This window comes from Hyaena hyaena, unplaced genomic scaffold, assembly GCF_003009895.1.
Source record: "Hyaena hyaena isolate Hyena2069 unplaced genomic scaffold, ASM300989v1 scaffold_99, whole genome shotgun sequence".
In the NCBI taxonomy this organism is placed as follows: Eukaryota; Metazoa; Chordata; class Mammalia; order Carnivora; family Hyaenidae; genus Hyaena; species Hyaena hyaena.
In genome coordinates this window covers 940,017-965,478 of record NW_024080731.1, presented here as the reverse complement: position 1 = coordinate 965,478, position 25,462 = coordinate 940,017, and the positions used below count along the sequence as shown (strand labels likewise).

Genomic DNA, 25,462 nt, shown 5'->3' with positions numbered 1-25,462 from the left:
CTTTTTACAAATTGTAGATTTTGAGAGGGACTGTTGATCAAGATTTACTTGGTTCTCACTTTTCCATTACTGGCTGCATAATTTTCAAGCCAGAGTAAAACTGTATCAATATGATAATGACTACTCCCCAATGTGTGTTAGGTGAAGTCTTTCAAGGTAGTAAGATAAACAAGATTGAAGAGCAGTTACGGATGGTATTCTAATACATACTGTCTTTAGCTTTTGAATCTTATGATATAATGTGAATAGATAGGTAAAGAGAATTATCGTACTGCTGAACAGTAAGATGAACTATTATGAAAAAAATGCCTACATTATATTTGTTCCCCCAGAATTCAGTAATGGTCCATCAACCAAAAAAATATACATAGATTTATATGGAGATGTCTATATATCTGTGACTTTACTTTTGAAAACCGACAGATGAACTGAAAATAACCAAAACTATCATAATTAAGGTTTCACATTTCTTTTAACACATTATAAAATTGTCCCTTCAGTGTTTGTCATTGTTAATATGTATAACATAGTTTTCCATTAAAGGAGATGCAGAAAAGCAAGAGTAACTGCCAGGTTATATAAAAATATTAAATAAAGCAAAAAAAAAAATAGGACACAATCCTAAACAAAATAATACATGAGAGATTTTTGGCTAAAAGACCAATGTACTAAAAGGGGATAAAAAGTACCTTTTGTTTTGTGACATGTTCATTAGTGGTATCTTTGACAAATGGTAATAATGACCAGCCTCAGCACCTACTTCTAGATGATCTAATACCTGAGGTTTGTACAATAAAATATATTAGAACATGAAGAAATGCTTCCCACCTGGCTTAGCCGCAGGAAGGTGTGAGTAAGAGGCCAGGGGGCACCTGACTACATGATGTGACTATACATTTGCATTCTCTTGTTTCTGGGGGTCCTGTTTTCCTCTTGTTCATGTGTGGGGTATTGATTCAGGGAAGGCCTGCCAACAGCACCTGCCAGCACACTCTCTCTCCTTTCTTTTTTTTTTAAATTTTTTATTTAGTTTTGAGAGAGAGAGAGAGAAACCACAAGCAAGTGAGGGAGACAGAGAGGGAGATACAGAATTGTTAGCAGGCACCAGGCTCTGAGCTGTCAGCACAGAGACCGATGCGGGGCTCAAATCCACGAACTATGAGATCATGACCTGAGCCTAAGTTGGTCACTTAACCTACTGAGCTACCCAGGTCTCCTCATATCCTCTCTCCTTTCTAAAGACATCCTAGTAGAAACTGCTTCACAGAGAGTCTTCCAAAGGCTTTACGCAGCTCTGATCTGAGAACTTCACAAGCAGATAGGAACACTTAGTGCACATTCTACTGAGTGGAGGTTATACGCTGCCAGTCAAATGAGAAGTGCGTCGATTGGGCACTTTTCTAATTTACCACTGCTCCTTTTAACCAAGTGGGAAAAATATTTTAGTACAGAAGCGGGTAAGTTTCAAATTTAAAAATTAAAACATGGATTAGTGTGCAGACTCCATATAAATATAATTATGTCATGCCCAAACACGTGACAGATCAATTAAAAAAAAAAAGTACCCTTAATTAAGGAAAATCATTTTAGTGCTGATAGAATTATTCATATATTGAGTAAAAATGAATATCTGAATACTTAAATGATTATTAAATAAAAAATAACAGCTAATGATATTTTCTACAGAACCAAATGCATTTTAATTTACCCCTTTAAAAACCATGGCTCTTTCACTATTTCACCAAACAACAATGCTCAGTGTCATAATCTTATTTAACCAAAAGGTAAAAAGTTTACATGTGGTCTAAATAAACTAAAAAAATACATGGTTTATTTCTACTTCCAAATAGGATTACAAGATTAAAAATAACTCTTGACTTATATTAAAGAAATTTTATACAGAAATAATTTTATTGAGTCTTATGATTAATTTCTGTACATGTATGTTATTATATATATATGTATTACCTACATCAACAGATTATTAATGCAGAGGCAATCACGTAAAATATTCTGCAAATGAAATTTAAATGAACTATATTTTAGAATTAAGAAAGAAATTAAGTATTAACTAAAAAAATCCTTTGATGACTGATTATGATCTATGGATTCTAAAGTGATATTATAATCCAAATGCTAAAGGCAGTAAGTTCAAGATGATTTGAAGTTAATAAGTACCTTATGAGTAATTCAAATTTCTGAATATAGAAAGGATATTATATGCCTGAAAATACATATTGACATAGATATACAAAACTTCTGAGTAAAAGTCCATGGTAGGGATATATCATAGTTTATTTATCTAATGACCTATAATGTGGTATTTGATTGTTTACAATGTTTTTCACTGTTTAACCTTGCTATGTACTGGGTTTTTGGTGTGTGGATCTCAGGTGACTTCAGAAGATTTATAAAAGGCATTATGAAGGAAAAAGAAAGGACATGCAAAATAGGATATAATTTTAGGCTCCTATTCAGGTACAAAATGTTTTGTTAACAATAACATAGATGTGACCAGAGAGAGATGGAGATATTTGGGCATTTTTGCTTAAGAGTAGCACTTTTTAAACAAAATCATCTATTTGACACTCCATCCTCTAATTCTGTACTTATTCCTTTTTTTCATTATTGCTCCTTGAGGAGATATCATAGATGCTTTTTTTTTTCTCTAATAGCACCCTTCCTCCATGACATTTTAACATCACAGATTGCTGGATACCCATTTATGCACTCTATGTATATCTGTGCTTTGTGCAAAAAAAAAGAGTAAGTTTTTTCACCACTAAAACAATTTTCATCCTCTGGTGGTCATATCAATGCTCAGCTGAGAATATGAGCCAAAGTCATGGAAACACATCAGTGAAATCAATGTGGCATGCATGATTAGAACAGAAGTGGTAGGTAGCCAACAGATGACACCTTTAAAAAATTTTTGCTCCCTTTCCAAACAATGGCACGGAGTCAACTTTCAGGACTGTTCCCTTATGTTAAAATTTGGTTGCTCCTGGGTGTGTGCGTGTGTGTGTGTGTGTCTGTGTGTGTGTGTGTGTGTGTGTGTCCTTTGCATGTGTGTACTGCATATATGTATTCATGGGAATAAAAAGATCAAAGTTGAAAGGACACAAGAACCAACAATAGAATATTACAAGCCATACAGAAGGATGAAATTTTGCAATGTGAGACAACACGGATGGACCTAGAGGGCATTATGCTAAGTGAAATAAGTCAGACTGAGAAAGAAAAATATCATATGACTCCACTCATAAATGAAATCTTAAAAAAAATTACAAAAAAAACAAAAGGCAGAATCAAAACTGTAAATATAGAGAACAGATTGATGGTTGTCAGAGGGGAAGGGGGTGGGAGGGCTGAGCAAAGAGGAGAGGGAAAATGAGTTATAGAATGAGAAAGTCACAAGTATAAAAAGCAGAGCACAAGGAATGCAGTCACATAGTCAGTGATACTGTAATAGTGACGTAATGGGACAAATGTACTGGCACTTGGATGTACATAGAATAATGTGTAAACTTGTCAAATCACTAAGCTGTATGCCTGAAACTGACATAACATTGTATGTCAGCTATACTCTCCCCCCAAAAAAGAAACCAACATCCATGTTTAGGAAGGGTGTCTGAGGGAGAAACAAATATACATTTTTATTACATCTTTTAGTTTTAGTTTTCCTTTTTAATAGAATATGCATATGATGCTTTTTAAATGGAAATCGTTTAAAAAGTCCAAATTAAATAAAGTCCAAATAAAATACTGTGTAAAAGTCCAAATTCCATAATGTATAGCCAGCATTTATCATCCTAGTATCTGAAAATACAAACGCATGCAAGAGACATTTACAAAATAAAATAAACTCCTGAATAATCATTAAAGACATCTGTAAAATAGCTTGACTCTCCAATGCATAGGATCTATCATTGAGCCTTCCTTGTTGCAGATAAACACAATCTCTGTGTTTCTGGGTCCTCTGCGTGCAGAATCAGGAACCTAGACAGAGTGTTTTTTACTATTATTCATCCAGTTTATAGTATAAAATTTATAGTTGCTTCTGAACTATTTCTTTAAGAATTATTCTTAAACATAAAATATAGGTTAAATAATTCTGTCCTCTTCCAGTACTGCCTAAAATCTCTAAAACCTGCCACTATTTTTAACAACCCCCTAACAACATTGATAAAAATAAATATAGCCAACTTCAAATTAATTTGATTCTCCCAAAGTTGGAAAGATAAAATCAATTCAAGTCCAGTGCTAAAATGAATACATTGTGGGTTCAGTGACTTACTTCTATACTGTGGAACTTATATTGCACGATAATTTTTATCCTTAAAATCTCTCTTAATCATCATGCCTCGTGGGCCTACATCTGCTCTCTCTTGCTCTGTTGTGCTTTGTCTAGGAGATAGAAAACCTCAATGGAGAACAGAGTGCTGACGCAGAGGAGGGGCCCCAAGCTATACACTCCAATTGAGCAGATCAATGTTGAGTGAAGGTGGCAGGGTGTACGCCAAAAACAGTAGGGGCTTCCTTACCCCTTATTGCTGCTTCTAACACTAGTATTCCTTAGGACCAGGCACAGTGCCACAGGCTCTCCTTTATTATTCTGCATCTATTCTGAGTCTTCCCTGGCACACTGAAAGATATTCAATAAATGTTAATAAAATTATTGATGGCCTCACTGGCATCATTTTTTTCCATTCTCAGCTGGTCAAACTGTTATGAGAAGACTGCCCAGGGTTTTAAGAGAACTCTCTCACATTTGCAATATAGCTCGGACACCCAAAGGTAGACCTAAGTTAATTTTTCTTTTAGAATTAATTAGATACTTAGCTAACTGCCCAATAAATTGTGCTGTAGAAGGCAGGACACATAGAATTTTTTAACTTCCAAAGTTAATTGCTGTCAACCCCCAACTATATTGTGGTTTGAAAAACATCTACAGAGAGTAAGAAAAATAAGACATTAGAAAAGAAATAATCCTTGTAACTCTTTCTAATATTTCCAACCTTAGAAGGAACAAAAGCCTGTTTAATCACGTCAATTTGGGTTTACATTTTATTATTCAACATGCAGGGAAGTTTACATTTGTATGAGTGACTGAAGTGTGTTTAATTTTTGGATATTTAAAGTCCATAAGGCTGTTAGTAAAATTATCCTATTTACTATATAAACATGTATTCTAATATACCAAAAAAATCAAAACTGACTTACATTTGCTGAAAGTTGAGATGTGAGGGTAGCAACTTTTTCTTGCGATGCAACCAGCTCTCGCCGCAGTTTATGGATTTGCTGAATGTAATTTTAAAAAATCAGTTCAATATGCTAGTGGATATTTACTTAAAATTAAGAATTCAATCCAAGAAAGCAAATACTATTATGTTGTTCATGCAATCCCTTAATTAGCGTATCAGCACCAGTTCCTGAAAAACCGAAGAAATGTGAACGCTTGCTATTTAGTAAGAGTCAAACACCACGTAGAAGAGAATTAAGTAACTATGATCAAGGTTAGGATCAAATTTGCAAATTAATGGATGCTTCCTTGCTCCATGGCCATGTATGTCTGACTCAAAAATCAGTTGACTTTCTCTACTGATTCTTCCAGCTCAGGGAATTTGTGATAATAAAACTCAGATAGTAATATCTTTTCTTCCTAAGAATTAAATACAATTTTTAATAGGTCTTCTTTTAGGAAAAAGTACTGAAAGTCTTAGCATGGGGGTTAGCACAGAGTTTTAGCCAAAATAAAAAAAAGTACTGGGTTGGTTTTTTTTTTTTTTTTGGTATGTGCTTTTTAAAATTTTCTATAATTTGGCAACTTCCCAACATTATACTATCCCTTAGGCACTGAAAGCTGGCTCTAATCCAATGTGTCATGACTCCATATTTGAAAATAATTTTATTAGCTGGAGTTTTAATGGATAACAGAGAAGCCTTCCCAAATTTTTATAATGCCTTTAATTCACTGTGTTACTATAGCTCAGACTAAAAAGGCTTTACAGATTCACCATAGCTTAAGAGGGGAAAAAAATCAGTAACGTTCTTCAAATAACACTGTTCAAATAATGAGCTAAACCAGTAAAATAAATATGCTAAAATGTCTACCTCTTTAGCTAAGTTCACACTGTAACAGAATTGAACCAGAAGAGAGTAGTTCATATCACATTTAAATAGTTAATGTAAACACTTTCTGCATTTAAAACTGCGTCTCATGTTGCTAAGAAATGTAAACAGCGATTATTAAGGGGAAAACATCTACAGTCTTGGGAGACTAAGTCTACAAGTCCACTTCCAGCATCAAGGGATAGTAGTTACTTAGATGCCAAGCATTTTACTATAATTCTTCTCCTTTCTTTAAAAAGAAATCTATTGTAGTGGTTGGACTTTTGGAATGCTGTGTCGGTTTGAAAGAACATTCTTGACACAATTCAGTAACTGTCATTTTCTTCCCCCCTTACTGGCAGAAAAAAAATGGTAGTCAATGTTGAGAGACTCTAAAACACTTATGAATTTTAAGCTGGAAGCAGAGACAGTGGACATTTATATAATTTCAGCAAATGTGATTCCATTTCACTCCTGTTTTTTTTTTTTTTAATAGATACACTAGCTCCAAATAGCATTGCATGGACTTGCATTCAAATGATGATGACCACAGTCAGTTCCAGAAAACAGAGCATCTACTTGATCTTACACCAATACAAATTCAGAGCTTTTCTCAAATTAATCACCTCTGTTACATGATCCTTTACAAATTAACCTTAAAGTAATGTAAATTCCTTTTTAAAAACCATGATCCATTAGGAGGCAGAGATGATAAAAATGGGAGTTGAATAAGGACTAACAAGGCAAATAGGTAGTATTTGTTTATCTCAGCGGCTGGCCATATTATGACCAAATTAGAAGCACTGTCATGTCCATGCAACATATATAAAGCACTGTAGGTTTTTTTTTTTTTTTTAAACGTATTAACTTTTTGGTCTAGCAATTAAAGAGATCATGTTGCTATAATCAATACTATTTCAATATTTTAAACACAGCCCAGCCTTTCCTTTAAGTGCTAGTAAGGGCATAGTTCCTTTGCAAAGACTAATGACAAGACATTGATTTTCTCTGTGATCTGACTGCCTCAGTGGAAACCAACCAAGTAGTCATTACCACACCTTAAATAAAGTCCTAATTAAAGTCCTGCTCTCCTTGGATAGGAAAATTCTTTTACAAAGTGAAGTAAAGAAAATATTTTCTCCAGGTTGCAATCTGATTGGTATGTGATTGTGATAAAGAGAATTTGTGAAATGTGTGCATTAGAACTATACACCACACTAGACATAAAGTGGTGATTAGAGCAGCAAAGTCCTGGCATGAAACAGATGGACCGTGGTGCTGGTAGCTTCTATTATGGAGGTGTGATGCCTAAGATTCAACAGTTTCACTAATCCTATGCCGTTAGTCTCACAGGCTTGGGGAAAAGAGACTACAATAAACTAGAAAGACCACACATTCATTCATTCATTCATGGCTCAGATCTAAAAAGCACTTATGATTATAGGCAACTTTTCAGTTGTTGATCTAAAACTCCATTCTAGAATGTAAGAGGTAAGTTTGCTCTTAAAAACTTCCTTTCATTTTCTTTAAGAGTAAATATCCAAGACCATTTATCAACTAGAGGATCACTTCTGTTGGCAGTGCTGGAGAGCTATGCTACTGTATCACAGAGCCCTCTAGTGGTATAAACAGTCATTTCATCACAAACATAAACAGAATAAGAAAATGCTACAAATTTTACCTCTGAATGAGCTTTTTCTTCAGCCTGTAAAAGACAAAAGAAAAAAAATTAACTGTAAGTGACTAATGTCATTTTGCTCCACAAGTATAAGTAAATGTATCGTATAATTATACTGTATTTAAGGATATTCTTATGATCCAACATAAAACTATTTATAAATTATTATAATAAAATACATGTTGTAATTTCATATTATAAATGATTATTATATTTATATTATATTTATTACTATATTATAATATAGCATTATAACAGGAATCTTTAAGATTGCAAAGGAGTACTTCCTTATATACAAATGGTATCTTGAAAACGTAGGTTATTTGGGGGTGCCTGGGTGGCTCAGTCGGTTGAGCACCCGACTTCAGCTCAGTTCATAATCTTGTGGTTCGTGAGTTCAAGTCCTACATCAGGTCTGTGGTCATAGCTCAGAGCCTGGAGCCTGCTTCAGATTCTGTGTCTCCCTCTCTTTCTGTACCCACCCCCCTCACATTTTGTGTGTCTCTCTCTCTCAAAAATAAGTAAACATTTAAAAATTAAAAAAGAGAGAAAACATAGGTTATTTGATTCATGGATATATAGTACACCTTTAAAGCAAATTTGGAGTTAAAAGACAATGTTATTCTAAGATTCAGACGCTAGCAACAAAAACAAAAGTAATTACAAAATTATACTCTAAAAAAAGATGGGTGTAGGTAAAGTGAAATATTGGATTTTTTTCATATATATTAGAAAATGCACTCCATGATATTATAGACATCATCAGCCAAGACTTGGGAGTCAGAATTTTATTCTGTGATTTACAGATCATAAAAATTGCCAAATAAAGCAGGAGAGAAAATACTGACCTCTACTGATAACTACAGAAAATCAGTTTATTAGTTTCTGTCTTCTTTTATTGTCATTAATGATTACTAAGCTTATTGAGCTGCAAGTCTGCAAAACATTAAAATTCCAAGTGTCAAGATGGTGATGAAAGTGGCTAACAGACATCTTCGGTCATACACATTATGCAAATAAGGACGGCTTTAGGAAGTTGAAGGCTGTTTTGGACTCAGCTGCAGAAAATTTCTAGCTCTGTTTTTCATCTTTGTGCTGGGCTACAAAATGCCAGAACATGAAGGGCGCTTGGGTGGCTCAGTTGTTTAAGCGTCTGACTTCGGCTCAGGTCATGATCTCATGGTTCGTAGGTTCGAGCCCCATGTTGGACTCTGTGCTGACAGATAGCTCAGAGCCTGGAGCCTGCTTCAGATTCTGTGTCTCCCTCTCTCTGACCCTTCCCTGCTCACACTGTGTCTCTCTCTCTCAGGAATTTAAAAAAAAAAAAAAAAAAAAAAAAAGAACATGAGTTATGTGCACCATTACATTTGGGAGGCTCCCTTATTCTGGAAAAGCTGGAGAATGAATAATAGTGGGGAACAGTACAAATTAGTTCATTGCCTTGAGCAATTTCAAAGCTAAAACAAAAAATCTCTTATTTCCCCTTTTGGGGACATTGCCTGGCTAATTGATACAGAAGTACCTGAACCACTGTTTTTTTTTTTTTTTTTAGAAAACATAACAGTAAAACAGATTAGCAACATGAAGATCAAGATATTTTTTATGCATAAGCATTTTTTGAGTTTTCTCTTTCCTATATTTACTCTTAAAAATAATGTATAGTTAGTAATATGGTGTTTAAATAATAGAGTGGTTACATAGTAGAACCCTAATAGCCTTTATAAGAAAACTTTGTTTTAAAAATAAATGCTAACATAAAACTTGAATATTTTTATGTTGCTATTTAATTTTTAAGTGAAGATTTTACTTTTTAATTATAGTTTTAAGGATTCATATACAGTTTGTTTTTGAATCACAAGTAGGGAACTAATTTTAAGATGGAAATTTCATAAAATCAAAAGAAAACTGGAAGTTGTTTGCCTTAAGATATATGGCACAATTAACTATGACAATTTGTTTTCCCTAGAACTTTGCATGTTTATTGCCACTATATTCCGCCCAAATCCTGCTTCAAGGCGTGCTAGCATTATATAAAACTGATAATAAATAATTTGTATATTAAAAAGGCAATGCATTCCATTTTAAAAAAGTCAAGAAAGATATTCATTGTATTTCTCATTAAAAAAACCTTGAATAGAGAGGCAAACCATGAGAGACTCTTGAATGCTGACAAAAACTGAGGACTGATGGATGTGGGGGGAGAGGGGGGATGGGCATGGAGGAGGACACTTGTTGGGATGAGCACTGAGTGTTATGTGGAAACTAATTTGACAATAAACTATTTGTAAAAAAAAAAAACCTTGAATAAGTTATTTATATACTCATAAGCATAACCATTACATATTAATTCTATATGTATGATTTTTCTCATTGCTATTTTTTCAAAACTATCTTTTTCTTTAATCTTTGCCTTCTTTCATACCCCATGGCTTTAGTACTAGGCAGGTGTTATATAAAGTTGAAGCACTGAGGCAGAATATTAATATTCTATTTCAGCAATTTAGGCATGGAATTAATAATATCATATTGGAATGTGATTATTTGCAATTTTTAAATGTTGGTTTTGAACCAAGAACAATGTCTGGAGAATGGTAGACAATATAAAACATTATGCCAAAATAAAAATATATCAAATGATTCTTTACTCCATAAACCATTAATAAGCCTTTCACTCACACATTCAAATTTACTAAAAAAATTTACTTTAATATTAGCTGTGTGTTAGGAAATATGCTAAAGGGATCCACAACAAATGAAACATGGCCCTGCTCTTATTAAATCAATATAAATTAGATTTCACGTACAAAACAGATTCAATCAAGTTTTTAATATACAAGTCCAGTCAGAAAACACCTATTTATTGCAAGAATCGACAATTTCAATGGTTAAAAGGACCAGGAATATAAAGAATAAAAAAGGCTCTGGGAATTTAAAAAAAATCACACAGTCTTTCTAGGTTTTTATTTTCCTTACTTTTCATAAAGATATGGAGAATAAGGAGTCTGTTTTTCCCTTGAGAAGCAAAACAGCACAATAATAACTAAGAGCCCAAACTCAGCTTTAGTGTCAGGAAGCAAAGAAGAGGTGGTGCGGGCTGGAACCACCCTGAAAACATATGCCAACATCTAATGGGGCGATGCCAAGTGACTGTAAACCTGGAGGAATTAATCTTAGTGTTGCTAGATATCCTGATTGCATTAAAAAGAATGTAGAAATTTGAATTTTGAGATAAAAGCTCAGGATTTCACAGTGTTGTCTTGGATTTAAAAAGAAGCACACAAACTCTAAGTCTGACAAAGGTAAGAACTTGGCAGATCAGATTAGGCCTATGATATATTTTTTTAATATTTATTTTTGGGAGAGAGACAGAGTGTGAGTTGGGGAGGGGCAGAGAGAGAGAGGGCGACACAGAATCTGAAGCCAGCTCCAGGCTCTGATCTATCAGCACAGAGCATGATGTAGGGCTTCAACTCATGGACTGTAAGATCATAACCTGAGCCAAAGTTGTATGCTTAACCAACTGAGCCACATAGGCATCCCTAGATTAGGCCTATGATTTCAAATCACTATGCAAATTCCTTGAATCTTTCTGCACAGAAATATTCTACTGGGTGATATCCTCAAGTTTATAACATGATACTTTTGAAAATTTTACCAAAGTGTAAGTGGTAGAAGCGTTAAAAGATCTATAGGTGAAGAATCCTTCCAGTGAGATTTGTTAGATTGGTGATTTTATAGGGAAATGTTGTTTGCAACACGCCATGGGTATTAGTTTGTTTTAATATAAGTGTAATACATACAGCAAAATATATAATTCTATAAGTTGTATAAGTGTTAATATTATATGTATAATGTTAGAGTAAACATGGTTTATACTCATGGTTACCGAGAGTAGTATTTTGTCTAATAAGAGCAGAGAGTCCCTAATATACTTCTTAAAAAAAGAACTTTTTCTCTCCCTAGACACTTAAATTATTTGATGAAGGAAATAACCATGCACAGCTATGTTAGTTATACAATGCATAATTAAAAAGATGCAACCCACATAGACCATGATATAAATGATGCTCCTAGAATCATTGTAAATCAAAAGTTTACCATTTCTGTTATTTATGGTATGCAACATTCCTGGTTTCTCCAATAATTACACAAAATCTTTGAGACAGATGGGATAGATCTAGCTGTTGTTTTCCAATTTGATTTTACAGGTATAGTCCAAAGAAACTTAGCAGCTTGCCTGATGTCACACAATAATTGCAGATAGAGTTAGGCAAGAGTGCAAATCAACTGAATCTTGACCTAGAGTCCTTAAGAAAGTGTGAAAAATAATGATAAATTGCCTTTTTACTTCATAGCTTAAAAAATACTTTCACAGATTTTTTTCTCATTGCCATTGGGATCTCAGTGTATGATAATGGGGGACTAAAATCAGAATGACTCATTATCATTTTTGATTTTTCTTTTTATTAGTCCTCCGAATATGCATTTATTTGAATTGTTTAACTATAGGTTATTTATGAATTCAAGAATCTAATTTGCATCATTTTCTGTATATGTCAATTCTCTAATATACTAATAGTATCGCCTTCTCATGTTGCTTGAAGACCTAATATATTCTTTGCACACTAACACACTGGTACATTTCATGTCTAAATTTTGGCACATAGGCGTGTAGTCACGTTAGTTTAATCTCTCTTCCCGTTTCATATTGCACTCTTACTACCTACTCCTCATTTATGCTTTCTGATTGTCCTTGTCATTTTGACATCTACTCCTATTTATCTACAATTTTTAAAATGAGCCCTCTTCTTCCGTATAAACCTGAAATACTCAATACAGAAGCTACAAGGCACATGTGCCTCTTTAAATTTAAATTTAAATTAATTAAACTTAAAACTTTAGGTCCTCTGTTACACCAGACACACTTCAAATAGTCAATAGCCATATGTGGCCAGAGGTTACTGTATAGACAGTGCAGCTAGAGAGCCTTTTATTATCACAGAAAGTTCTACTGGACTCTGCTACATACTAATTACCCATCTATTTTTCCTTAAACCAAGCTCCTTTCTTCTTAAGTCTTTCTCAGGCTGAATGAAGGCAGTTTTATCCAAATGGTGGTTCTGTGTATATTTAAAATATTGTAATCATGCTGCATCTTTTGATGCTATGTAGAGACCGGGGCCGCAATGCTTTAAGTCAGAGCTCATCTATCGAGCACACAGCAGTACTGGGACAATGAGGAGGAACAGTTAAGTGTTAACACGGTTCTTTTATGTGTTTTATCCAAAACATTTCACCTTTCCACTTCTTATCCATTTGCCTAAAGCATTAAATTTAGACAATAGTGATTTCTTCATTTACAGAGTATAACTGGCAAATTTAATCATGAAAAGGATATATGATGAGAAAAAATATTGCTTTTCCCCATAATAATCTGATCTTGAGTAACTATCCAAAGCAGTAAATATGTAAGATGAGCTTATAAAGTGAGGGCCCTAACATTTAAGCCTAATGAAATGAGTGAAACAATTAGCGTTGCCCATCAGGCTTAATTGCTCATTGAGTGAACTTTTTATGAACCTTTCAGCACTGGACTAAGGATGATTTGCAGTGCTCAAGTGTCAGTGAGATTCAGTAAATGAAATATATCTCACTCTTACCTAGGCATGAAGGATCCCTCCTATTAAATATAACATCCTTTAGATCTTTTTCTCTTTTTTTTTTGTTTTTTTTTTCAAAAAAATGAAATTATATTAAGTGGACAGAAAGCTCATCTTGGCAAAAACAGATTATAATTGTCCACATCAGGAAAATAAGTCAAAACTTCAGCACTTTTCTCTTTGCAGAAATAGTTTTAAAAATCACATTCTATTTAAGAAGATATATATTTTTTAATCTCTAGCCCTTTTGAGCCTTTACCCTTTGGCATAGATGAACTTGAAAAATTAAAATAGTAAAATGGAGAAAATACCATAGAAAAATGACCAGTTATGGCTCAGAGAACAAAGGGAAACTAGTCACTGTTATAAATTTATGGGAGAGTACATGGTTTCAGGGATTCCCAGTTATACCCCAAGAGGTTTTATGGAATTCAGTTTTTCATGCACTCATTGATTTTAATAAGTGGACTCAGAGATAGAAGACACTTAACAAAGTCAGGTGACAGCACATAAAACTAGGCCACAGAGGGCGGGGAAAGCACCAGCCAGCTACTGGTTATGCAGTAGATGAGTGTATGCCCTTATTTCACTGTGCAACGTCTGTGTAAATCTCAATCTATTTAATCTTTTTGTGCTTGGTGGAGGCAGAAGCCCTTTCTTAACAATGGATACTTACTGTTGAGTAAAGAGAAGAAGTGCTGGAGACCAGTGATAATGAAGAGCCGTGAACTAGAAAAAGCAAAAAGGAACAATAGGTAAAATAATGAAGTGTGCTCAGAAACCCCAGGCCTTTGCTAGAAAGTGGAGGTTAGGTAATTAGGGAAATAAAAGAATAACAGCTAGATGTAAAAATCTGAGAACAATTCTGCTGCTATTTTTTGGAGGTCAAAATGTTGAGACATGGCAAGGTCCCTTGCCTGTTCCCCTAAAATACATCCTTCATCATGTTAGGGAGAAGATTTGGCCAGTACAAGCCCTTTAGGCAGGCTGTGCACGTATTTAAAGTTGCAGTAAATCTCCATAGAATAAATTACCAGAAAATCATGGAAACCTGAAGTTGCCATAAAGTCATAAACTTAAAAAAATACCTTTATTTTCTACATTTTCTTAATTTACTTAATTTCCTTTTTATACAACAAAGGTCTATTTTCAATGTTTTTTCTCCATAGACTTTCAGGGACATAAGCATTTTATTTAACTTGCTATTTCAATGTTATCTGTGATGAGTTGATTATACTCTTTTAAATGGAGAATTATTGTTTCTTTTGTAGTTTTAGTAACAGAAAATTATTTATTTCAAGGTGATGTCTCAGTGAAATGAAATGGAAAGAATGGAAATTGCATACCATTTTTTATCTAGGTATACCAAAATAACATTGTAAGCAAGTGATAGGCTGCTTTCTATTTCTCTGCATCTAATGTGTTAAGCCCAAAAGGTAGATAAAACTGTGCTTAATTATATTTGTAGAAAAGCCCTTCTTCTTTTCATTGTGGGATAATGTACAGTTATTTCTGCGCATTCATCCATTAAACAGTAGTTGGGCCCACCCAATATGACAGGACCTTTCTAGATCTTGGGACTATAAAAATTATGACACAATCCATGGGCTCAAAAAGAAGTAGAAAGATATACAACTAAGAAGAAAATTACAAAAGAGTAACATAAATACTACTGAGAGCAATACAAGGGGTACCTCAAGGACACATGCCAGGTGCTCACAACCTGGTCTGGAAAGACTGGGAAAGCTGTGCAGGATTGTGCCAGTGTGACTCAAAAGAAAGGGATGAATTTGAGGAACATCAGGAAGAACTTCCTTAAAATTGATTGAATATAAATGTGGACCAAAGAGGAATGAAGGACAATCCCCAGATTTCCAACTTGAGCACCTCCTACAACTGTGTGAGATGTGCAAAATGTTAGTCATCTAAAGAACACAAAATAATCAAACAAAATCCCACATTCTTTCAACTTCTAACAACACCAGTATGAAGTAAGATTTTCAGCACAGTGTACAGAAGGCAGGTGGGCAATGAATTGGAAGATCCCATTTTTTTGGTCTGTTCCTGCTACTTACTACTTACAGGTCTATGAACTCCTAGTTTGTGCACTGTTCCTCATCTTCACTGTGAGCACTGAGCAGCGAGGGCATCAATAAAGCCCTTTCCATCTCACCAGTTCAATAATCACTTGATTGTACACCACAATGTAAGAATTATAATTGTTCGGTGTTCAATGGACGGGCATCAAGAAGCCATCTTGTCCGCTCAGGCTGCTGATCAGCAAGTTAGACTATTTAATCCTCACACACAGAAGGCCTGACCTTCCCAGCATCTGTAAATCTGTAAATGAGCACTCTTGAGAGCCATCAGTATGCTTAGCCAATTATTTTTAAAGTATTATAAGATGCCTGTCTGTGAAGAGAGTGATAGAATCATCTCAAAAAAGCAATGACTTTATATTGCTGATTAGTTCAATTTTGTCTATCTATTCTGCCACAATCAGCAGACTCTCCAGATACAATCCACACTCTGTCACAATGAACTCAGTGGTTTACTTAATATCCCAAAAGGTAGTGGCAATGGTGGTCAACTGATTTAGTGCTAGCAAATTAAGCACACAGTGGTGGCCTGAAAACATTAAATCAATTTTCAGAACCATTTAAACTTAAAACATTTTTTTAATGTTTATTTATTTTTAAGAGAGAGAAAGAACACGAGAAGGAGAGGGGCAGAGAGAGAGTAGACACAGAATCTAAAGTAAGCAAGCTCCACGCTCCAAGATGTCAGCACAGAGCCCAATGTGGGGCTTGAACCCATGAACCATGAGATCATGACCTGAGCTCAAGTTGGATGCTTAACTGACTAAGCCATCCAGGCGCCCCCATAGCCATCTAAACTTTTAATCAGAAGAGACTTTAAGAAAAGAGGAAGGTGAAAGAGAAAGGAACAGACCTGTTCCCTAACTTTGTTTTCATGACAAACCTGTAAAATTACAGATGCAGGAATAAGGAACAATAAAGGTAAAAATCTTGCCCAAGTTCATTCCACACATAAATGGATGGCCAGAGGCTTAAAGCCTGGTATGTTTTAAGATCTGGAGTCCTTCTTTTATACATTATTATTAAGGACTAGGATAGTTGGCTGACGTTATGTCTGATTTTATTGTGACCAGTTCAAACTTTTATGTTTACCTTTATTTTACCCACAGTTGATATGCTTTATAATATGTGTGCCACAATTTTCCTTTATGGATACTTTAAAAACTCATTCACTCAAAAGTCAAAGAGGAAATCTCTCAAATATTATCAAATTTCACACTTGAGATTATATAGTTTAGAAAATTATAGATGTTTAAATATCAATGAAGCCTCCTAAGTTTTTCAAATAGAATTATTACAAAATATTCACATAGAACCTTATTACATTGGATAAGGAAATGAGACTTATGAAGCAAAAGTAGACATAGTATGAATTCTAATATGGTAACAGAAATTAACACCAGAGGGAGTTTCTGAGAATACAAGTTGGCAACATATGGTAGTTTCATAAGATAATTTTTCTGGCTTATGTGTCTTTATAGTTCTTTAACTGAGATGTCAAACAAAACATTTGCTCTGGTATTTGACACACCAGGAAAAATGCTCTAAAATTGTGAAGATTTCTTTATGAAAACATTGGATTTATTTTGAACTATTCTAGAGCCAACTAATAATCAAAACAATTTCTGGCATAGGTGCAAATGCATAGAGAAACAGAAGGTAACTGGGGTGCCTAGGTGGCTCAGTCAGTTGAGCTTCCAACTTCAGCTGAGGTCATGATCTCAGAGTTCGTGAGTTCAAGCCCCCGTTGGGCTCTGTGCTGACAGCTTGGATCCTGGAGACTGCTTCCGATTTCATGTCTCCCTCTCTCTGCACCGCCACCTCTCTTCTCTCTCTCTCTCAAAAATAAATAAACATTAGGGGCGCCTGGGTGGCTTAGTCGGTTGAGCGTCCGACTTTCGCTTAAGTCATGATCTCGCGGTTCATGGGTTCGAGCCCCGCGTCAGGCTCTGTGCTGACTGCCGGCTCAGAGCCTGGAGCCTGTTTCAGTCTGTGACTCCCTCTCTCTCTGGCCCTCCCCTGCTTACGCTGTCTCCTCTCTCCTCTAGAAATAAATAAAACATTTCAAAAATAAATAAATAAACATTAAAAAAAAAGAAACAGAAGGTAATGCAGACTAAGTCTTCTTCAAGCTTCAGGGCTCCCTAAATGAGAGTTATACTTACTCATTTATCTACTCTTCAGGAATCCTTGTGTTGTGTCTGATGTGACAGTTTTCATCTCTGAGTTAAATAGAGTAACTCCGTCTTTATTTCCCCCTTCGCCTACCTTCTTCCATGCTGTCTCGGAACGAGCCTGAATGACTGATGGCACGTGGCCTTTCTTCCAGAGATGTGGCACTCCCACAAAGCTGGGAGTCATCGTAGAGATCGAAGGAAGAGTCTTGGGCTGGGATGCTATTTGAGCGCATCATGCTGGGCCCGGGAAGGTTAAATTGAGACAGATTGGTTGGACTCACTGAAAAACAAAGCACACACAGTCTCATTATTCTGAAGCTTGGGTGATGAAAATAGTAGGTTGATGGAGAGTGAGAATGTGATCCCAATTCTACGGAAACGTGATTTTAACAGGTGTCTCTATTTAAGGTAGGCTGAGAGTCTGCCTCTGAAATGGTCGATAACAGTTTCAGTGGAGTCCCTTTTTCTTCTAACACTTTCATGGCAAGCAGTCAATATCTAAAGCAACATTAAACAAAGCCACCAAGCAACCACTACTGTTTATGCTAGAAATACAATAACATGTTTATTCTGCTGGCAATGAAGAAAAGATTGCCTTCATAAAGTCTGCAGTTTCTTTTAAAGAAGAACACATCTGGAAAAAACAAAACTGAAAAGAAAACACAAGAAATCTAAATTTCCCAAGAAGATCCTTTTGAAGTTTCCAACTTAAGACATTTAGTCATTTTGACTTCTGAATGTATGTAAGTTCATAGTCAGTACCAATATTATTATCAGAGTTTGGGTATAAGAAAATAATTTTTTAATGAAACGTAACATACATGGTTTTTATAGCTCAGCATAAGGTCAATCGATCACATTTTCTACTGTATCTAAGACCAGAGTACCACAGTGGGACTATCAAAAATACAAACCTGCTGTGTTTCCCAAACAGTGCCTTATGTCCATAATTTGAAATAAGGATTTATTTACTTAGTGCCAATTGCAAAGAGTTCTAATAACACTCAATATTTTAGGCCAATTAATGATGATGAATTTAAAGAAAGATGTGATTGACTGAATGTACAACTGCTTTCGAAACAACACTGTCTTAAATGTGGAGTAAAAGCAAAGCAGAAATTAGAGAAATATAAGTGCTCATATTTAAGAAAATCAAGTCCTTATAAGTATCTGAGGAAGCAGGCAGGAACCTCTAAAGCTATCACAAAGCTTCTGGGTGTTTCCAAAGCCTGAAAGAATTTATGTCATTGGCTTAGAATTCGTCTGATATCATTTGAAAACCTACATTTTTTTTGAAACAGGCACTAAGTTTCTTAATAACTGGCTTTCAAAACAATGTAAAATAGGAGGCGTATATACTGTGAGGGAGACAAAAGGGAATGTCTTCTATTTTCCAGGCCCTATGCTGAATATTTAATAGATATTGATGAATTAATACTGAACAACCCTGTGATAGAACAGTTGCGGACTGGATTGAAAAAAGGACAAGAAAAAGGAAAGAAATACAAGACAGATTTATATCTGTGAGTTCATATTATATACAATAAAACGTGAAAGAAACTATGGATTTGCAAAGTGTGCAATCTGTAGGAATGAAGGGAAGAAAGCAGAGGGGGCAAGGAGAGAGAAGATGAGGAGTGAGGGGAAGGAGAAAGGAAGAGGGGTGGAGAGAGAAATTTTTTAACCAGCAGTTAATAATTCAATCTGATTGCTGACTGACTGCTAATAGATACACTGAAGAACATTCTAGAACTGAGTATTTATGTTTAAAGTACCTGGATTGGAGTAAATCATCCTATTCTATGTTCACAGCATGAATTGTCTCTTTGCCAAATGAATGAAATATTTAACACATTTATAAATGTATTCTGTCAGTATATATCTAGCAGTTAGAAAGATATCTCATTCACTATTTGGCTTTGCATAATTCTTACCATAATGGCTGCAGAGCTATCCAGGTAAATTATCCTTCTATAATTTCCAAACATATGACTTAACTCATCCAAGAAATAGGAATGAGGATTAGGGTGAATTTTAAGGTGACTAATTTGCCTTTACAAACTCTTTTAATAGTGTATCCATTAGACCTGTACCTACATGCTACTTAAGAATGTTCAATTAAGTTAAAATCTATGACAGGTCTGCTTTTATGGTGCTGTGGTTGAATGGAAGGATCAATGTGGCATGGCTCTGACTCAAGAATGGCTACTAAAGTAGTGGGGGAAAGGGGGGGGAGCGGGTTGGGCATCTGACTGAAAGGTGAAGTTAATATGTGAATAAACCAAGAAAAATTAGAAAATAGAAGACAAAAATATAACAGAAAAGAGAATTTCTATAATGGGACACAAACTAGCACAAGTCTTCTAGTGGTGGTCTTGCTTTCCATTTGCTTCAGGCAAATATCCCAATTCCTACCCTTCAGTTTCTTCACAAATTATAAATGTTAAAAAAGGGCAGAATAAATGACCTCTAAAACCCATTCAAAACCAGGAGACACATCCAAATTTCTAAGTAGGAGAGATGCAGATATGACAATATGTTAGAGAAAAGCGGCCCAATGACTTTGTCTTAAATTATATTTTGGGGCAAAGCCACTTTTTAAAATTAAATTAAATGTAAATTAGTGGTGATTTGAGGAGAGTGGAACTAACAGAAATATGGAGTGGGTTTTTAAATACCTCAAAGTCCCTCCTTGACTTTGCTACTATATCTTGACATATTAGCTAGTGGGTTTATGATACTATTTTAAAATAAGAATATTCATATGAATGCTAATTTTAAGTTATTTTGTGGAACCTGGGACTCTAGAAACTAGTTAGAGAGTTAAGAAAATTTTATTTGATCTTTTAAAGGAAGAACTTCAAAAGTGAGATATATCTACATTTAGGTAGTTTCTGTCATGGGTGGGTTTAGACACGAAGCTAGAGATGTCATAAGAATGTAGCTAGAGATGTCATAAGAATGTAACTAAAAGATGAATAATTGAATCAGACGTAGATGTGTCCCATCTCTCAGAATCTGTGCTTTCATGAGTATAGAAGAAAGGGGGTTAATTCTAAATAGCTTGAAAGGTGAATATGGAGAGGGAAATAGAGGGCATTCAAGGTGGAAGAATCCTTGGAAGCAAAAGCATAGAAACTTCCCATACAAAGTTGTTTAAACAGTCCTCTGTGTGCAAAAGGGTCCAACAAATATATAGGTGAGAGGCTGATAGTAATGCTTCTACATGCTAACCCTGCAGCAAGGTGAAAAATCAAGCTGAGTAATCGTCACTCGCGGTAAGATGACAATGAGTCTCACCAGGTTATGAGATGCGTTGCAAGGACAATGATCAAGAGTAAATAAAGTTGCATCCAAAGATGCATTTTGCTTACATAAATTATATTCTGATTTGCTCTCTTGAGTCAAAGAGTTTCTATTATAGGTATCATACATGCTGGGAATTACACACAAACAATAGCTTCTGGATAGCTTTTGGCGATAGCTTCTGCTACTCTGCATATAATGATGTAACTGCAGTTCTCTTAAATTTCTATTTGTTAGATGTGATTTTTTACAACAACATTTCTAAAACCTTTATGTATTAACATATTTTAATAGGTAGGAAAGATAAAGAAAACACAGACATTGCAAATGCTGAATGGTAGCAGTAATTCCTTGCTGATCATTTGAAAGAGGTAATGATCTAATTGAAAACAAATGATGACCAAAGCAGAACGCAGGACAATGGCACCCATATTCAAGTTAAAAAAATCCATTTGATGTATTTTTATAAATTTAATGGTAAAACAACTTTTACTTATGATTATTTTAATAATACCCACTGTTTTGCATAATACGTTGTCAGGTATAGGAAGGTTTTCCTTCATAAGCCTCAATGGGTGAAGATGTTGAATACCAGGGGAGAGGCAGTAAGATCAATTTGAAACCTACAGCTATAGTCTCTGATAACATAAGGCATGCTTTCCAATAAATATGATGAGGTAGCAGAGTCTATCAAGTCTTATACTCTCCTCAGCATTGGTATACAATAAACTGGTCCCTCATAAAACCTAGGTATTATGGATCCATTTCACAGTTGGAAAAATTGTGGTTAAATGACTGTCAAGGTCAGAAATAGTAAATGGTGAGGGTTTTTTGTCCCCCAAATAGTAATGGAATAGATGGATTTAATCAGAATAATATGAATGAGAAACTAAAGGGGTAAGGATTCAATTACTCACATTAATATCAGGTATTGAAAAGAATGGTAGAAGACATAAGACACCTAGCAAACTGCATTCCACGTGGTTTGGGTTTGTTGCATAAAATTAGAGTTTATTTCATATTCCTAGGATTCCATGAAAAATCTTTTCAATTCATTTTCTGAAGTTAAAGTTTTAAGCTTCTTGCTATGTGTTATAATTACAATTCAAAGTAAGTAAAAGCTATACCATACTTTGCCGTTATGAGGTAAAGCAGTCACATCATTGTGTAGGAATGTATGTGTAGCAACAAAAACTTTGTGTCTTATAGGATTTCATTAGGTCATATGGAACCAAACCATAATGATTTTTCATCGCCAAGGTTTATTCTGTGTAGCAGGAGGAGTTACAAGAGAAGAGAAATAGCTTTGTTGTCCTAAAAGGACTGAAAAGGTTGAAAAGTACAAACTATTGAAGAATTTGGAAAACTGGTGGGTCTGTTATTAGAAAAAGATTTTTGAAGCAAAAAGAAAGAGAAATACTGAGATTACTTTATATGTAATTTTATAGAACAGAAGTCTATTTTTTAAGAGCATTGGCTCTGTCAAATTATAACTGGCATGTTTAGTCTTCTTTATTTATCACTCTTCCCAATGTTTTCTGTGACATTTACACAAATGATTCTATAATTCATACAAACAATGCTAAGTACAAAGTAACCCAATGGTTAAATTATCATGTTTTTTCATTGCACTTGTCCAAAAATGTTCACAGGTAATTGTCATGTTCATTTAAAGGACAGTTTTAGCTTTAAAATGGTATTAATTTTGATCCCTTTTAAAGAAGTGGCCTTAGAGTCATGGATTTATGTTTTTTTTTTCTTTCTATGTATATATTATGTTTTTCTACAAAAGTATGAAAAATTGTTTTAAGGATTTTAAAAAACATTAAAAAAATAAGGAGCCGTTTTACTGATTTTTAAGAGGACTCTGAGAAAACTCCACAGGCTTGAAGCCAGGTGTTCTGGGTTTTCTGGGATCACTACTGCCTGTGCCCATGATGAGTTGGGAGACTTCTTTTTTCCTTTTTTCTTTCTTTCTATCTTTTTTTTTTTTTTTTTTTTAGTGAAATGACCTCTCTGTGCCTCTGGACCTAGACTGTAAAGTAACAACAGTAGTACCTATGTCAAGTTATTGTCATGAGCAATAACCTGCATAACATTTGGGAAGTATTTTGTGAATAGTAAGCCAGCACACAAATAAAAGGTACTGTTGAGGTGTCTTTGTCTTATCTTTAAGTGAACAATTCAAGGACTCCTGTGGAGTAGGTGGTGAAAGCAACACAATGAAACTGGGTTTAGAATATTTTACCCAAGTTGGAAAAGTGGTATTTTCCTGTTGCAGAAGATGACATGGCAGAAGGGGAGAGCAGAGGTGACTGGTTGCCAGCATCCTGAAGCCCTCCTGTGGAATGGGAGCGCAGCCACTCTTTGCCTTCTTCTTGGTTGGCCTGCCGAGACGATGGGGTATATCTGCAAAACAGCAGAGCTAAGACACTTAAGCACATCTACAAGGGCAAGGCAATACCGGGACAAGAAAACAATTGAGAGGAGCTTACTATTCAGACTGAACAACATTCTCCAACAGATTGAATCTAATTATAATTGCTTAGTTCTTCCAGATGATCTGACACCATCTGTTTGAATCTCACAGGAAAAAAAAAATAAAGGATTTTGAAAGGAAAATTATGCTTCTGTGAGATATGGGGTTGAAAATCATAAGCAATGAGCAGCCAGCCAAGTTAATTGAGAAGGACCCAAAAGCACAGTGCTTGGAAGGATGTGAAGAAGATGAAGCACGGACTAAATATGGCAGACAGTGGTAGGCCAAAAGCCAAGAGAACTGAAGTGGTGGTTACAGAAAAGCACAGGAAACGGTACACAAATTGACACAACTTTTTCTGGGGAAAAACAAAAGAAAAAACATTAAAATAAACATTTATTTCATTAAAATGCCACTTTACATCATGTCTAGTTTTTTGTTTTTTTTTTTTTTCCAAAAAGGAAAAAAAAACTGGGCTCACTTTAGTGGAAAATAAATTTCTGAAGCAAAATCTTGAAATGGAATAATTAATTATGAGCTGTTTGCTATTATTTGGGGACTGGAGAGAAAAACAAGATAACAGGGAAAGACCTATTTGGCCAGTGCTCATTTTCACCAGAGTAAGTAAATTCTTAGCATCAAAGGATCATCAACTCATTGTGTTCATGCGTGTTATACTTCTTTTCGTAGTTCATTTTATATCCTCTCTTCAGGTAAAAGTGTACAGTAAAGGATGGCCATGGGTTAAATTTTCATTTTACTTTTTATGATGAGCTGAATGATTACTTTGAGATTATTATGAATACTGGAATAATTCATATCTAAACTGACCAGCACTCCTGGAAAACAGAAAACTCTTGAGTTTCTACCAAAAGGATTCATTAAAAATTCATACCTTAATGAATCAGTATTTGTCCTCGGATGATGAAAATATATTTTCTTTGATTCAAATTAGAGCATCCTTCAACCTTTCAACATTAACTGGCCACATCTGTAGACTATATGGGTTGAGGTTTTGCAAGCATGTGCCTCCAAGATGCAAAATTAGGGAAGTTAACTTTTTTTTAACTTACAGAAGTTCTGAAATCTACCAAAAGTTGCTGCCCCCCAAATAATGGTATTTACATTGGATTTAATTTACTGAGTCTTGAGCTTTACAGGTATCTCTAACTGAGGCTTATCTCACCAAGTCCTCAGGCCAGAGAAAACATAAGGATTAAAAGTGATGCCATCCTCAAAGGCAGAAACTTCATTGCAAACAAAGAAGGAAAGCAGGAGAGAGATAGCACACAGAGTTTACATAACAACAGCAGCAATGTTGCTGCTGAAAGAATGAAAGGCAGCAATTGTGCTGAGAGAAATATATACCTTAGTCCCTTTTTGGGTAGTGTATTTCTGTCAAGCTGCATGCTGTTAAAACAAAGAAAACCCCTAAGGACATAATGTAAAAAAAAAACCTCAAAATTACACATCCAACAAAAAATGGTTCACTAAACTACACCAAATAAAATTTCTGTAACACACATCTAATGTTTAACTTATTGGAAAAGTCCAACTAAAGGTGACCAGATATCCATTGTTGTAACACATTCGAGGCCAATTTAGTGACAGGATTATGAGCAGGTAGGTTACGTGATATTAACATTATCCCCTGGGAGATTCTATTTACTTCCTCCTATGGTATTTTTTCTTCCCTGTGCAACTGACTAGACTTTCACTGTGATTTCAAATGCAGGAGAGTCATGTGTGTAAATCAGATAGATATGCTCTGCCTAAGTTAAAGCGACCACTTCTAATGGACAGAGGAGAGGTCAAACCACTCGATATTTACTTTTTGTATTCAGATGATTTTTATGAAAAACAAACGCAAGTTATTTCATTTGCATACAAGAGAAGAAAAATAATATATAATAAATATCTGCCTGAAATGTCATGTTTTTGGCACCATTTAT

At 34.9% G+C, this 25,462-nt stretch overlaps 1 protein-coding gene across 1 annotated transcript in view; it reads right to left on the bottom strand.

Moving 5' to 3' along the window:
• The window catches only part of NAV3 (neuron navigator 3), a 366,296-nt gene that overhangs the window by 59,790 nt on the left and 281,044 nt on the right, over nucleotides 1–25,462 (bottom strand). The window contains exons 16-21 of the mRNA XM_039235544.1: nucleotides 24,879–24,920; nucleotides 23,280–23,440; nucleotides 17,817–18,005; nucleotides 14,126–14,178; nucleotides 7,793–7,816; nucleotides 5,224–5,301 (exon numbers count right to left, since the gene is read on the bottom strand). Of these exons, the coding sequence (XP_039091475.1) occupies nucleotides 5,224–5,301; nucleotides 7,793–7,816; nucleotides 14,126–14,178; nucleotides 17,817–18,005; nucleotides 23,280–23,440; nucleotides 24,879–24,920 (547 nt within the window). The remainder of the gene's footprint in view (nucleotides 1–5,223; nucleotides 5,302–7,792; nucleotides 7,817–14,125; nucleotides 14,179–17,816; nucleotides 18,006–23,279; nucleotides 23,441–24,878; nucleotides 24,921–25,462) is intronic.